The 17,185-nt window shown below is 31.1% G+C and overlaps 1 protein-coding gene across 1 annotated transcript in view; it reads right to left on the bottom strand.

The window, feature by feature from the left end:
* LOC143256547 (myotubularin-related protein 13-like) overlaps positions 1 to 17,185 on the bottom strand; it is a 112,446-nt gene that overhangs the window by 21,185 nt on the left and 74,076 nt on the right. The window contains 11 exon segments of the mRNA XM_076513904.1: positions 93 to 306; positions 1,559 to 1,654; positions 2,703 to 2,936; positions 3,652 to 3,981; positions 5,037 to 5,222; positions 5,674 to 5,778; positions 7,408 to 7,584; positions 8,512 to 8,684; positions 10,383 to 10,631; positions 12,865 to 12,977; positions 16,068 to 16,148. Of these exon segments, the coding sequence (XP_076370019.1) occupies positions 93 to 306; positions 1,559 to 1,654; positions 2,703 to 2,936; positions 3,652 to 3,981; positions 5,037 to 5,222; positions 5,674 to 5,778; positions 7,408 to 7,584; positions 8,512 to 8,684; positions 10,383 to 10,631; positions 12,865 to 12,977; positions 16,068 to 16,148 (1,958 nt within the window).

The raw sequence follows: 17,185 nt of genomic DNA, 5'->3' as shown, positions 1-17,185 counted from the left end.
ACCACAGTTTCTTCTACTTTATCACAGTACATATTTTTAATTTTAAATGGTTAGAAACTGATAAAGAGCATACAATTATTAGTTTTTCTTACCAGTTTTTACCAAACCCCAAAGCACGTGAGAGCAATAGTCACAATAAGTTGGTGTAGTGTAGTTGTATTTTTCAAATCGATGAGGGTGAGAGTAAACCTGAGGTTGGCTAGACTCCCCAACCATCTTGCCTCGAATCAAAATCTCAATTGTTGATCTTTTATGGATGGATCTTCCATGGGATCTAGTAAGTTGTGTAGTGAAAGAAGCTTGTCTCTGGATAAGGAAATATTTCACATTATGGGCATGAAGTTAGATAAAAATGATATAAACACAATTTCTACAAGTTTATCTTTAAAATCTCAGTATGTTGTATTTTATTTTGTTTTTAAAGAAAAACAACAATTTACTAAAACTTATCAGATTGTATTAATATAAAAAGGGATAGGTTTACCAAATTTAGTATTTTCAAAAGCTAACCAAATTAATAACACATTTTACACATCAAATGCAAATGCAAACTAACGTGGCAGGGGTTTAGTTTAGAGAGAGAGAAATCAGAAGAATTCTCTCTCCAACTGGGGTGTTCAGGAACGTTGTGGTTCCTCTTCGTCCCCTTACAAGGAAGGTTATTGAATTTAACTTTTTTTTTTAAATAATTTTTTAAACTCTTTTTTGGGTGAAGGAGTAAAGTTTAGTATTATTCGTAAACGAGGCACAGGTAGCACCGGAGAAAATGGCCAAATCCCGTCCCGAAAGGCAAATGTCATGGTAAATGTGAACCTAAACCTAAAAGACCCGATTCAGGGCATGGCAATAAAGTTGCCTTGGCTGGGATCTAAAGATCTAATGCCTAAGTTTTTGCTGTGAGGGGAAACGGGAGCGCCCCGAGAAAATCCCACTTTCACAGGACAGGCGCCGAAAGTTTTACCTGTCTTGTGCCTGAAACCTGAAAAAGAAAAATACATGAATTTTGCCTTTTACATATCAGCTATCAATAAATACTGATATAAGGTGTACATTAAACCAAGCACAGAGTCAATAATGCATCAGTGTAGTCAGAAATTGAAATAAATTAACAAAAAATATTTATAAATTAACAAAAAATATTTATAATTTCATATGAGAATAAAAACAAATTGACACAATGAAAGCCCAAGAAAGTCTGTTAGAAATTTCACTTGAGGTCTGCATACTATAAAATTACACTAAACAATCCAGGAAAGAAAGAATGACCAACATAATTTTAATTGAAAGTTTCAACAGGACACACGAGATCTTGCACAAACATCAGGCACTAATAGGGCAGTTTAATATCAAAATAGAAACAAAAAAACAACAAATCTGCTGAAAGCAGCTGCTGATTCAGAGGAAGGCATTTTTCTCTTTTAAATACAAAGAAAAACCAACTTACCCCTAAATTCAGATATCATGAAATTTTTACTAAATATCAAGTTTGCTTGGCAAAACAAGATTCAATTTGAATAAAATCAATATAAAAGTTATTTTATGTAGCAGAAAAACTCACAATGTGTGAATCAGAAGCAGGCAGTTCTAACTTATCCCATAAAACCATCCATTTCTGTGGTAAGTGACCAAGCTCAGTCTCAAGGCTAGGGATGACCTGAAAAGAAACAAATTATATTATTATTCTTACAGTCTTCATGGAATCATCAAATAAATATTTTTTAATTTTTTGGTTAATTATTTTTTAGATTAAAATAAAAGTCCAATCAATTTCACACATCTTTATTTACCATCAAAACATTCAAATTATTACTGATCATTGTCCTCATACAAGCAATAGTTTTAATTTTTGTAGTTTTAATTCCAACTTGTAAAATAAATACCACACAATGAATCATACATATTTGTACAACCATCTTTACTTAGAACTTACATTCAAGTTTAAAATGTCTTTTGTAGCCACTAACCATAAATTTAGTTTGGATTTCTAAAACACTCCTTTATTAGAACAATCTATCAAACTGCTTATAGATCTGCAACTTTGTAAGTTACAGAATCCTTGATAACATTAAAATTTAACCTAAAAATCATCACTATTGCAATTATTTTCTATAATTACTGTACACCCTCTAGAACTGAACTGAAGATCTTCATTGTGAAAATCCCTCACTGTTTGTACAGGGAGATGGGGCATAATCATGTTTTTTAATTAATTATATTTAATATTAGATTATTAAAATAAGAACCTAGAATCTTTGTACTGTTATTGATGCTTATGTATTTTCTGTTATTACAGTGTAATGAAATGTTTCAATATTTATAGGCTGTATACCGCATGTTCTGTCTTGTTTAGGAAGTGAGGGATATGGTACAAGAAACTACTGCATTTCAAACAAATACATTTAACTACATGCAATGTTCAACGTTGGAATTTTACCTAGTCTATACTAAAATGTGTAATTAATAATAACATTAATACAGTATTTCAATATATTCATGTTGGCTAAAACCGATATTTCCCAAAATAATGTTTAATATTCTAAAAGGTAATTTTAAACAAATTGACACAATTTCAGGTTACAAATATGGAAATCTTTTCTTTAAAATGGATAACAATATTTTTATCTTCTCCTGTTCTGTATTTTTGAGTGGACACTTCACTCCTTGTCACAACAACAACGACCAAAAGTAACAATCTTCTATACCTCTAAAAGCTGACTGAAAACATCTGGTTGAACAGTTTGCATATTATCATAGCAAGCATTGACTATCCTACGAGAAGTTTCTCGAGGAATTCCATCGGCTGCCTCTGATTCTTCTTCCCTCTGCTTCTCCATAGCAACTGCTTCTAAATCATATGGTGGACCATGTGAAAGCTCTTCCTTCAAGTAATAATCCCATATCTCCAAGTTGGAAATGTTAGAATACGGTCTTAAGACCTAAAAAATGTATTATCATTTAGAAAAATAAACACTGAACAAATGTTTTAATAATTTGCTGGTTGTTATGTGAATAGACAGGAAGGGGAATATCTTTCCTATTTTAAAAAAAGCATTCATGAATAAATAAATTAATGAAATACAATATTTTGTAGCTTAACCCAAACGATTTTTACTGTCATGTTTTGTTTTCACTTCAGTAAGTAAGCAGTGTTACCCTGTAAAATGACAACCATGCAATAAAAGGCTCAATACAAAGGACTGGTCAGGGTGGGCCAATTTTGTGGCCTCTGCACTTGGCATGCATCACTCCACTAGATTTCTTTCTTTGGGGATAAGTTAAAAACATGATGTATCATAGGCCTATAGCATACAGTAGAGAGTTAAAGACCACAATAACAGATGCTATCACCACTGTAGCTTGGGCATGCTGTAGCAAATATGGACTGAAATCAAATACCAGTCAGATGTGTTGAGAGCTAACAATGATGCAAGTGGAGAAACATCAATAAAAACTGTTTGAGTTTGGGCTGCAAGCTGTTGAAAACTGCATGGTTGTATTTATTTAGTTAATTAATTGTTACATTTTCAAATTCAAAGATAAATTTGGACCAACCTGCACAATAAAAAAAAAAACATTAAATATATGGTATGGTAAAGGAGTAATTTTAAGAATTGTAGATACAGAACATTATTATTGTATGTTGCAACTTACCCCATCTTCTAGATTGGGAACATAGAAGAAATTGTAAAACATAGTTGACCTAGTCCACAGCTTATCTAAATAATCCCACAGAGATGGACCCAGAACACTTGATATGTTGTTTAGGGTACCTGTCTTTCCAGAAAATCCTGTTTCATCATCTGACCCACTGTCCAGACCACGATACTTAAATCCTCGTTCATCAGTAAGCCATCCAGCTTCTTCCCTCTCACATTCACTATCCAAAAGAAATGTACGAAAACGGCACGAGACATAATGGTAGGCCATAAACTTCAAAAAGTACTGGTTGAATTCAAATGATAATGGAAACTGTAAATGAATCTGTACAGAAGAAAGATATACTGATTAAGTTTCTTATGACTAAACTCTGGAAATATTTTAAATATACTCAAATATGAGCCAATACAAATTTCTAATCATAATCTAATTTCAGCATGTCATTTTGCAGAAATTAAATTAAAACCATGAACCTTTAGATTTACAATAAGAGCAGCTAAACACAAGGCCATGCTTGGCTGCAAGACCTTCTATTTCTCAAAAGGAATTTTAAAAACCCAAAGTGTAAATTACAGAGTTTACATGAGTCTTTTCGAACCCTTTCAAGTTTCCAATCAGATCATGATTAGGAAAAAACTAAATATACGTTTTTTATGTATTTGCATATATAACTCCCCAAGTATCAGAGTTTGTATGTATATAACATAACTGTATCTTGGAACAGGCTATTGAATATGTGTGTGCATTTTTATAGCAAAGCCATATCAGGCTATCTGCTGAGACTACCAAGGGGAATCAAACCCCTGATTTTAGCCTTCATTGTAAATCCGTAGACTTACTGCTGTACCAGAGGGGGACTAACAGACTATTGCATTAATATATGCTGCTAATGCCTTTCCACATTAGGTGGAAATTACTTTCTTCACCATATCCTGTGGCTAACATACTTCTGACATTGCTATTTTTCAGAATTACAGAAACATACATTTACATAGGTTTCACAAAATTTAGGCAACTGACAATGAGTGCTTCTTTCATGCAGAATTACCCTGCCTATCCACCAGTCATCATCAACGTTAATACAAATGTTGCACTTTCACAACTTCAAAAAGCTGAACAAGAAGCAAAATGTTTAATGTTAAGTAACCATTTAATTACAGCAGTTCTGAAATTAACAAAATGTTTAATGTTGTGGCAAGTAACCATTTAATTACAGCAGTTTTGAAATTAACAACTTTGGTTTTCACATATACCTAAAAGTTCAAAACACTTAGTCACAGAGACAGTGAATGGTATGAAAATTGCAATGATTAAATTTTAAATCAAAATAACTAAAAAAAAATCCACAGTATGTATTACAAATGAGGAGCTTTACTTGCCTGATGCACAATGTCCAGAAATTGCAAAAACACAGGAGCAAATCCACTGGCTAAAGTAGCAGCAGTATGATTGCCTCTGTGACTGAAGCGGTGACCAAAAGCTAGCCATTCCTTCTCAATTAAGGTTCGAAATCCTTCATAAGTCCGGTAGTAGGGATCGAGACAGAGCTGAGCAGTGGATGACACCTTTAATGAGAAACATATAATTAAATAATATAAGTGTCTGTGCATGTATGCATAAAATATCTTGACAATACATAAACATTCTACAGAATATAAATTTGAATGCTATCATGATATATAATAATTTCTTTTAAACACACATATTTACTAAAACTTAAGACCAATGGTTACAGATTACAAAAGTCAGTTAAAATTAGTAAAAAAAACTAATCCTAATAAACATAGCCATCATATCTATAACTAACTAAACATATTTATTTGTTTTAATAATTAATGAGTATTTAATTCAAGTTAGACAACTATGAGAAACCGAAGGATAATAACTAAAAAACTCATTAAACAAATAATTTGACATCAACTTCTAAAACCAATATAGAAAAAGAAATTTACAATTTAGAATTACTCATTATATTTCTGAATTTATGATACGTATCACCAAACAGATAATACGAACCTGGCAAGTAACATCCCAACCATCTTCTAGGCATATCATAACAGATGAGCCTTGAACATCCATCAAGTCAACTACTGCCCCAGATAGCTGTAGAACATTCTGGAGCTAGTATGGGTTACATAAAAATCATTAAAACACATCACATGTCTCTGCAATTCCTTCTATATTACTTTCATTTTGTGCATGTTACAACCTTACACCTTTTTCATATTTTAACTTCGGGACAGGGTAAGTTGAATATTTACAAATGGTTTCTAATTTTTATTATTATATGTTCATTGATAAAGATATACGTATTACACCAGACTAAATATCTAGTGTAATTTACAATTATCAAATTAGAACCTCTAATTTAATATCTTACTCCTTCATTAACTGACAATTTCAAATGAAGTTTATCTAAAGCACTCTGATGTTAAGTCTACATAAAATTTTGTATATAATGTTAAACTTTAAACATCTAGTATAAACACAAGTATGTAACATCTTATTTGACAAGTTTAAGATGTTCAGTTGATGTACCACACATTTTTTTTTCAGTTGGTTTTAACATACATTTAACCTGTGAACTTGTGCTGTTACAAAAAGCTTTACAGTACTCTATACAATTTCAGATTATATAGTAACAGCCCAACATTACATGTAAACTATCTCAACTTTCTAATGCTATATTTTTATTTCAGCCTTACAATACTAGTTTTACCTAAATATTTTTTTTATAATGTTACACCTATCAGCAAGTTTCTGTTAAATATGTTTACTGCAAACTTGTAATTATGTATACATCTCTGACTGTAGAATGTTATTTTCTTCCTAAATTTCAACATTATTTACCCACAGTTTTAACAATGCTGTATTTATTTCCAGATTTATAACAATGTTTTATACAAGATGTTTTATAAAACACTTCTTGTTGTTCTATTTCTCTTTATGAACAAATATTGTACTGGCCAAATTATATGGTGATGTTTCTCAATTAATAATTTGGCTTTAAAATTCATAGTCACCTCACAGTCACAGCCAACCACAGGCTTCCTCTTCCCTACTCTACTCTTTCGCATTCCTCAATGTTTTGTATAAGCATGCCCACCAAATTACACTCAATTTTTTTTCTTTTCCATGGCTTCTGAAAGTGGGGGTCACCATATATTCAAGATCACTGTATAATGGGGCCAATACAATATTTTACAGACAGTGTATTAACACTACATAGTGCTAAAAACTATATCAACTGAGAGTGTTCCAAACATTTTTCATAAATAAGTAAAACAAATGAAGATAGATATACTTTTCAGTAAGTGAAACAACTGACTGTGTATTTTTCAATCCATTGACTTTATTAATATTTTACACATTTGGTATATGGTTTAACCACGAAGCCATTTCAGATGATACAAAAACTAGACTTTAGGTGACTAACTAGTGTTTATGAGCATCAATTAGTGTCACCTAAACTAACCAGTTATCAAAGTACAATTAAAATTATTAGTTTCATAAAAACAAGTAACTGATTGAAATTAAAGTTTCCAACTATTAACATTTTTTGATTATTTCAACTATTCAAGTATCATGGGAAAATCCTTAATTAACAATCCCAGTGATTAATCATTTATCAAATTTCTCTATTCACCAGGAACTATATAAAATAATAATTTCAAGTGCATTAATTTCTACATATGTATCACACACAACACACACTGTTTTTAAATACCACAGTCTCATCACTTGCATTACCTGATTCAGCCATTCTGAATTTTCTGTACTTCTATAAAAATTCAGGTCTGGATCTGTCACTGGGTCACTCGGAATGCATGCCCGCATAAGTTTCTTGAAGCTTGCTTTGATCTGACGTACTTCCGTGAAATCCACCGGAATGAAGTCACAATTTGGATAAGATTCTGGTTTCAAACCCTTTATACAATAGAAAACATTCATCATTTAACTATTAGCATAAAAACATTTTTCTTATAAGTTATAACTGCTGATAACATTCAGGAATACTTTCTACAAACAAACTTAATAATAATCGCCTACAAAATCAGATAATTTCATGTCTGAATATCTTTCCTATTAGAAACAGTTTTTTAATGTTAACAAAAAATGCTTAGAATTATGTTGTATACATTTTAATTACTATAATATACTAAATTTACAGAAATCTAAAGTGAAAGAAAGAGTTCTGAAGTGTAAGTTTTTGTTAAATAGTGATAACATCACAGCATTGTCATAAGTATCATATAAAAAAATGTAAGGTGTTCTAAAATTATGTAAACACACTTTAGAAATTTATAGTTTATGAACCATATGTGCAATTTGCATAATATTTTTTTAATTTTTTACAGATATCCATGGAAAGAATAGAAAACATGCAGTTGAGTTTCAATGAGATAAAGATGATTCTAAAATGGAGTGGGAGGAAAAGAACGTCATGAGGTAGAGAAAATTTGTTGTCAGGAAGTCAACAAGACACTGTTCACGAAAGTACAATTAAGTTATTGAAGTGTTTCAAGAATCATAAAGGGCTTAGAGATGAAGCCATTTATACCTTGATTACTGCATGCAATTCAAGAAGATGACCCATAGTGATGAGCACAATTCCACCTGATTTGTGCTCTGTAATACTGTAAAACTGTTGTAGAGAGATGTCACTCATACATCAGAGTTGGCGGTAGACACTTTGAACATCTCACCCAAGTTTAGTTTACTGTGAAAGAACCATACGTTTTTGAGCTTTAAATTAAAAAAAAAGTTTTGGAAAATTGTGCATATGGTATACAAGATACAAATTTCTGAAGTGTGTGTACATAATTTTGAAACACTGTACAAGTAATTACTTGCCTTAATCTGAGCTTTTTCTCCAAACACGTACAGTGCCACTCGTTGAAATGTATGAGCACTTCCTTCTATTCCATCAGCAAAGTCAGACAATCTTGAAGTACGATAGCCCATCTCTGAACCTAAACTTGTGATTGACCCTTGTCTTCTCTCCTTCAGGCTGCCCCAACGTAACTCTTTAATAAATACCAGATCAATACAACAAACTTATATAACAAGAAAGTGGGTCTTAAATATAAAAGGTTAATCACATAAGCTCTTGACTATATTTGAGAACTAAAATATATACTGTATGCAAAAATTATTATTCTTATTTACAGTTTTTACTATTATACAAATGATTCTACCCTTACTTAACAGTCAGAGTCTGATTCACAAACATTCATATTTAAAAAAAAACACTAACTCTGATTTTGCAAGAAACTGAATTCAACTCTTCCTTCCTTAAATTCTTTGTACTGTTGAGTTTTAGTTAAAAACACATCACCAACACTGGTACATATCAGTGTTAATTATAGTAAATATTTGTGATTTATATTTTAATTGATTCTATTCAACACTGCAGTTTCACTTGTCCTTTTTGATATAGAATTTAAAAATCAACAGATTTCAAGCATCAGAATGATTGATCACTATAACCAAACAAGTTTGCAAACAAAATATCTCAGATCCTCAACAAAGTTCTTTTAAATGTGGAATAGAAATCAAATAACTTTTTATTGAAAAGAAGCTGTAAGAATAAGTGGTGATGATTAATTATTACATACAACATTCTCTTAGAATAGCAGTAAAGTAACTGATATACTGGAAACAAATTACTCTGAAGAAAATAAAATAATATTTTTTTCTGAAAACCAACTATTACAAATAAAACAATTTTTTTTGAAAGATTAAAGATGTTTATCAACGGGAAATAAGTTTCTTTGAAAAACAAACAACAGAATAAATCTTTTCTGCATAAAACACAAAACGTGTTTTGGAATAGCTGGAAATTAGTCACTTTACAGAAAAACTAAAGGAATGAGCTCTATATATTGACTGATCACTATGTTTGGTTTGTTTTGAATTTTGTGCAAAGCTACATGAGGGCTACCTGCTTTGGCCATTCTTAATTCAGCAGTGAAAAGCTATATAGTGAACACAGCTAGTCATTACCACCTGTTGCAAATTCTTGAACTACCTTTTTATCAATGAATAGTGGGATTGACCATCATATTATAATCCTCCCACAGCAGAGACAAGCATGATCCACAGATTATGAATCAAACTTCCTAATCACCTGAAAATCAGCTGTTGCATGCAAAAGTGTTTTTTGTTGTTTTTTTTATCTAACGAGCACTGCTTATTCAGACAAATGTTTTGGTACAAAACGTCCCTGTTAAGTACATACTTGCAAATATAACTTGTTTAAATTACAAAATGCCAATTATAACTGTAACAGCAAGTGTCCAATTCATTTTCATTAGTGCAAAATGTCTGGTTCAATTCCACTACAGCAACCTTCTCATGTCATAGCTGATACATTCTCACACAGAAAATTAAAAAAAAAAACTTCAAATAGAATAAAAGCCTAAATGTTTCTTCAACAATTTAAAGAAATGTTTCAGAATCTTTTACTTTACTTCTTACAATATTATTGACTTGTCCTTATATTTATAACTAACATATAATAACTAATGTATGAAAATATGGAAGAATATTTTCACATGAAAATATTAAAAATGGGAAATTACAGCAATAAAAACTTACATAAACACCAACAATTAATTAAAAAAACTGCAGTAGAATTTGAAAATCGTTGCATCTACTTGATTAATAAGTAGTACAGAGTGAAAACTGCAAATAGCCTGAAAATTTATTTCTGTAAAACTTACGTCTTCCACCTTTGCCACCAGACGATCGCAAACTGTTCACAGCCTTCTGTAAGGGGTTACCACGTCGAGCTAGTTCAGGGGTCAATGTAGGAAAATTGTCCAGGCCAGCAGAACTCATCACTAAAGATGTGATACTGAGTGTGGAATCATTAATTCCTGCTTTACCTCCTCGTACCAGAGGCGTGCAATCAACAATGCTAGAAATGAATTTCTCTTGTTCAATGTGTGTAGACGTTTCACTTGATGCACCTTTCTCAAAAAAATATAAAAATTTGAACAAAGTCGAGGCAAAGCTTAATCCGTAAGTCTGATAAAAACATACATAATATTAAACAGCACTTCAAAAGTAATTAGACTAATTAAATAATCCATAGTATTTATTGATAGCAACAAAATAAATAGATGTACTGAAATAAGTGAACTTTGGTCATACTGCTATTTTCGCAGTTGTGATATGTCTAAAAACATGCACATTAACCTAACTTTATGGGACAGCACGGGATCTTCTGATCTATTTCAGCTATTACATCCTCTAAACTAAAATTATTAATTAATAAGTTTTTGGAACAGCATGGGATCTTTTGGTCCATTTCAGCTGTTCCATCCTCTAAACTAAAATTATTAATTACTAAGTTTTTGGAACAGCATGAGATCTTTTGGTCCATCTCAGCTGTTCCATCGTCTAATTAAGACCTCTTAAAGCAGCCAACCCTATTATTCACGTGCTTCTCAAGCTTTCGTTTAATTAACCTCACTTTAATTTATTGCTTCCACAACATTTGAAGGTGACCCATTCCGAAGGCCAACCCTATCAGAAAAATAAAACTGTCTTAGCCGAAGATGACTTCTACCCTGCCAAAATTAATTTGTACTTCAAAGTTCTACTGTTCACACTGTTAAGTATGAAAAAAAAAATCCTCAGTACTATAAATCCCCCTAACTCTTCTTTTTTTTTTTTAAGATAAAACAATCTGAAAGATTTCAGCCTCTCCTCATATGATAACCCATTTCATCTTAAGCATCATTCTAGTAACCTTCTCTAAGCCCTTTCCAACAGTTCAATGTCTTTCATAAGGTAAGGAGCCCAAGACTGGACACTGTTTTCTAAATGCTACCTAACCAGTGACCTATATAATGATATTATAACCTCTTTAAAGTTCCAATAAAGGTTTAAATATATTATTATTTTGTTATTATCTTACAGATAAAATATTTATTCAAATCCTATCAAACATACTTTTGATATTTTTGTTAATTTATTCATTCTTCACATGTGTATATTTTGTATCATTAAGCAGATGTGCAGTGTTTTTCAGTACAAACATATATTTGTGAACATATTATATTTTCATATGGAAAAAAAATGATAAATTTGTCTGTAAAATGATGATACAAAAACCTTTATCACCTAAAGATGTGAAACAGCAGAGGCTTATAATTTCATAAGAGTTTTAAATAGCATTGTAATGTGTTGAAAGAAACAGAAAAGAAGAACAGATCATAAAATTCAGAAAACCAACAATTCTTCCTTAGCTTACAGGTCTGAAACTGGTACTAATTAACTAAAAAAAATTATTCAATTATTAATCATACAGAACTTCTGGAAGATCTCTTAAATAACACTTATCAACTAACAAAGAAGTAAGACAAATTCACACTTCATCCTAAGAAATAGGTTGAGGAAGCAGTTTATATGATGTTTGTCATAACTGCTACTTACCATTCTACACAGGGCTTAAAACAATAAAACTTATAAACATGTCTTGATGATAAAAAAATATTTAACTTATAGAACTATTATCAATCAACCTGGAATCATTTCCACTAACAACAGTCAAAAAAATGGCCAAATTATTAACTTACCAATGCCTTCACAGATGTAATTAATAGATTAAATATATTTATATATTACAGGGGCTTCGTGTTTTGTATACTCAGACAGATGGAGAGTTGGTACAAAAGGACAGGAAATTCACAGGAAGAAATAAATTGTTCTAAATATAGACTATTTTGATTCCCTCAAACTGAATATCATGCTACAAGGTATTTGAGACAGAAATAATAAGTTGAAATCCAATTTTGCCTTTTTTACTTAATTTCGTTCTTATTTGTAATTATTATAAACATAAAATTAACTCAATGTACTTTAAACATCACTGGTTTTAGTGTTCCTGTAAAATGATTTATGATATTTAATGACCTTCCATGTTCTGACCTAAAGAGTTTGTTTTTGTTGAGATTTTTTAAATAACTATCTTGCAACATTCTTGCTTAATAATCATATGCATTTACACTATCTATTTTTTCATCTTGTCACTGTCATTTGTTAATTTAATACTTGGAGTTGCACAGCAAGCTGATTTTTAATATATTCAATTTATGTACAGGCTGTTCAAAGTTTGCACCTTATTTTGCACAATTTCTTCAGAAGTTGTATTTTCATATCATACTTTACAACTGAAAGATAAATTATCATAAACACCTGAAGAAGACGGAGGTCCTTTCAACATTCCAATAACTCCCTTTCCATGAAAACCACTGCCACGTAGAAGAAGAGACTTTGTCCTTGGATGACACCAAGTAATGACAGGAAACCTAAACATGAATCAGTGTAAACATATTATTATGCCATATGATGCTTCACCAAAAAAATAAAACTGCACTTGCAACCACTCCATACTCACATAAAAAAATTAGTGTTGACTCAGAAATATGATAAACAAAAATTAATTTATTTAAAGAGGCTTAGGTATTTGAGAAACTTTTACATCTGACTATTAAAGGACATAACAGTGTTTGAAACAAACATAACTAAAATGATTACAGAAATGTGTACTAATATATAATTTTAAAATTGGTCTTATCATTTACTAATATTCCAAACATAATATATTTTAACTGTGTAAACTAGAAGAGATAGAAGTGATGAAATACAGTTACATTCATGTGAGGGAAGGCTGTCAAGATGATTATACTCCCTCATGTAAAGATACATTTCCTCATGAATTGTTTTATTATTCAATCCATGCAACATGTTCACTTTCATTGGTTATAGCAAAACAGATGGATTATGCATTCCCATTTAGGAAAGCTGACTTAAAAGATGAAATTCCTCAAGTAAAGTTAAATTCCTGACAATAGCAGGCAGAACATGATATTCTCAAATATTCTCAAATAAGACTTGGATAATTGGAGACATAATACTAACCGATTAGGCCTAAAAAACCATGAATTAATCAAAAATAATAAATAATGAGAAATCATAATAGAAATATTTTGATTACATGGATGGTTGGAATAACCAAAAACACTAATAACTGGACACATTTATTTCAATTAGTTGATTATTTTTGTGTGAAACTATTCAACATAATTGATGCTCATCAATAACCGACAATTTTTATCAATCAACTTAAATGTCCAGTTCTAACTGCTACATATTAATCTGTGGTCATTATCTCACTAGTGCGATAACTTGACTGCAATTTGAAACATCAGTTTTTTCATCCAATTGGAAAGAGATTTTCAAGGGACTAGCCCTGATATCTGCAATAACTTGGTCCAAAATGTCCAAACTCAAATTGCCAATTCAGTTTGAATAACATTATTTGATAACGGCACTAATTTAAGCTTGTTTGAGGCGTCTTTTCCCAGAACAATTGTTGCCATTTCTAATGCACATGGTTTTATCACCTCTTCTGCAATTGTACTGGGCTTCTTTGATTTGGCTACTTTATATGCCACGTGATATGAAACCATCAGCAGTGGTTTGTTAGTAGATATAAAATCTAATTTTGGAATGGTTACTCGAGAATCAAAGCGGGCCCTTCTTCCTTTCAACAATTCAACATCATGGCCTGCAACAGTTGCTCCATCATACCAGTTGTTAAAGTGTTCCTGCAGCTTAGATGGCTTCAAATTTGCATTTGAAAAGACAGTGTCACAAAGCATGCACTGGGGTTTTCGCAGATCCTCAGTTGTTCCGATGCAAGTGAAACCAAACTTCACATAATCATCATTCCATTTCCTTTGACATAATGAAGTTTTTTGCACGAACACAGAAGCAACAATGCACTGACTACCATAGCATCACGCATGGGTTTATATACTCTGCAAAACTTTCTAGAACATTCTCAAATATACGTCACATGACGTCATCAATTAATTCTGGATACTTCTGGAAGTTTCTTGAGTCACAACCACGTGAATACATAACACAAATATATAATAGACTTTTTAAGACAGCATTCACGAACGTAATCTAATTAGTCGTGTCAACGTTTAGTTTCATGTGTTGTTTGTTTACAGTTGTACAATAAGGTTTCGGTCTGCACCAGCGACGGTAGAAACGATAGTTTATTGTAACAAGGTATAAAGCTATGTCTGTAACAAAAAAAATAAGAAATAAAAATCAAACGTAATTTTTGAATATATAGGACAGTACCCTTAATATAAACAACAAAAAAAACTAAACTGTTATCTCGCACCCCCAAGGTTGGGAACCACTGCCTTAATATAATTGTCTCAGGATTGCCTGAACATAATGTAGTGCAACTGTCTACAAATGTTTGTCTTATGACAGTCTAAACATAACTGTTCTGTAATTGTTTAAATATAATTGTTTTGTGACTGTCTAAACATAATTAACTTGTGATTTTCTTTGTACATTACTGTATTGTAACTGTATAAACATAGTTGTCTCGTGAACGTATAATCATTATGTTTTGAGAAAAGTGAAAATATATTGATTGCTATAAAATATGCTGACTACATATATCTGTGAAGTGGGAGATGCTTTAAATCATTATGTTAAATTTTACATCAATTGCAGCAATGTAAAAGTTAGCAGTTAACAACTGACTGGATGATTTTCAGAACATAGGAATAGGTTCTTTTTGAAAACTGTATAGTTAAGTAAATGGTTTTGAGATTTATGTAAAGCTATTTACTGATCCACAAATGTTAGTTCATGTTTGATTACTACATAATTTTATTATGATGTTCTATGTAACAAGGTAATAGATACAAGAGTACCACCATAATGAACTTCCTCCTACTAGTAATGAATTAAGATTAATGCTGTTTGAGGTTGCAGTACTTTATATACTATCTTCATAACTACATATAAATAAATCATCCTGAAGTTACCACGAATCTTTTAAAATGTGTACGAGAATTACAGTTTCAGCTTTCCATTTCTCAGTTCTGTGGTGAACAAATATATAACAAAGACACTTAAATAAGCAACACAATGCTAGTTAAAACTTCAGTTTATTTATAAGGAAAACATATTACTAGTTATCAATGTTTCAGACGAAAATTCTCTTGACCACATTATTTTATAAAGTATAGAATCTATTGATACAATTTGAAAGAAGAACACCTAAATACTCTAAGTATATTTACTATGTTTCAGCATGGACTGATACCAGCTGAAAAACAAGGTATAAATATTAAACTTTGTCAGCAACTCTTAAGTTTTTCTGAATTATCAAAACAGAATGAGATTTACATCAACATCTACAAAAACCAGATAGCAAACAGCACAGTACAAGAACATAACAAGAAGTTTACAATGCAAGTCAAAACTATTTGAAATAGTGTTTACAGTAGCAAAGTAATAAACACTTTGTAACAAGTAAGATCTGTCAGCTGCTTAGAAATTGTGTTTAAAATAACACTTACCTACAGTGCCGATAACATCGTGAAAACTTTCGAACACTGTCATCACCTACAGCTGCTGGAACCACAACAAGTGCTGGGTAGCTATACATAAAGATACAGTTTTTCTCTAAATGTTGAAACACTCAATCAATAGACTAATCTTTAAATATACTAAGTCCTGTAAATGGCACTTTAAAGGTTAACATATTCTACTTTTCATTAAGAACTAAAACATTTCTTTTCCAGAAGAATACACATGAACACATCTAACTAAAAGTAAACGTTTTCTAAATAAAACAACATGCAAAGTACTGACTTATTCTCATCACTGCTTCCTTGTATTTTACACATCGTAATCTTACTGAAACCCAACTACTGACTCCAAGTATGTCAGTGAATTTCTGTGTGCTAGCTCACATGAAAACCTAATATTCCTATTTGTACATTTAAACAAGTGTAAAAGTGAATGACATTTAACATGCACTGTTCTACATGAGTGCAAAACTACAATATTTATAACATTACAGACAATTATTTCTGTGACATAAACAAACATGCAAGGAAACAAAGTTCAACAGGCATCTACAAATCAGCAATTAGGCCTAAAGTTTTAATGTGTTTTTGTATATGAAGAGAGAGTTTATCCTCTCTACAATCTACAGCAATTAGCCTTAATAATCACTTTCATAATTCCATTCATTATCAATGTTCTACAGCTCACACAATGCAAAAAAAAAATTACAGATTTTAAGTGATATACAAATGCATATCCACATAAGAAATTTACAAAAAAAACACACATAAAACAGTTGTTTTTTCACATTTCTTGATACCATAATTCTACAAATTCACTATTTAATAACTATTATGCTTCAACTATCTCAATACAGAATCTATTTTGCATTTCTTGATGTTATAGTTTGAAAAATTTAATATTTACGACTTCTTTTTGTCAAGAAAAAATCTGAAGATCTCAGTCAAAGATGGTAATTTCCCACAAAGACAGGGTGAGTATACAACAAATATTGTGTACGGAGACACATTTCATTCTATGTTTTACACTTGTTTACCTTAAATCTAAATTTCATATAATGTTTAGTTGGTTTATGTTTCATTCCTGTCGAATGACATAATATAAC

The sequence above is a fragment of the Tachypleus tridentatus genome, chromosome 7 (assembly GCF_004210375.1).
Source record: "Tachypleus tridentatus isolate NWPU-2018 chromosome 7, ASM421037v1, whole genome shotgun sequence".
NCBI lineage: Eukaryota > Metazoa > Arthropoda > Merostomata > Xiphosura > Limulidae > Tachypleus > Tachypleus tridentatus.
This window is presented reverse-complemented; position numbering and strand designations above follow the sequence as displayed.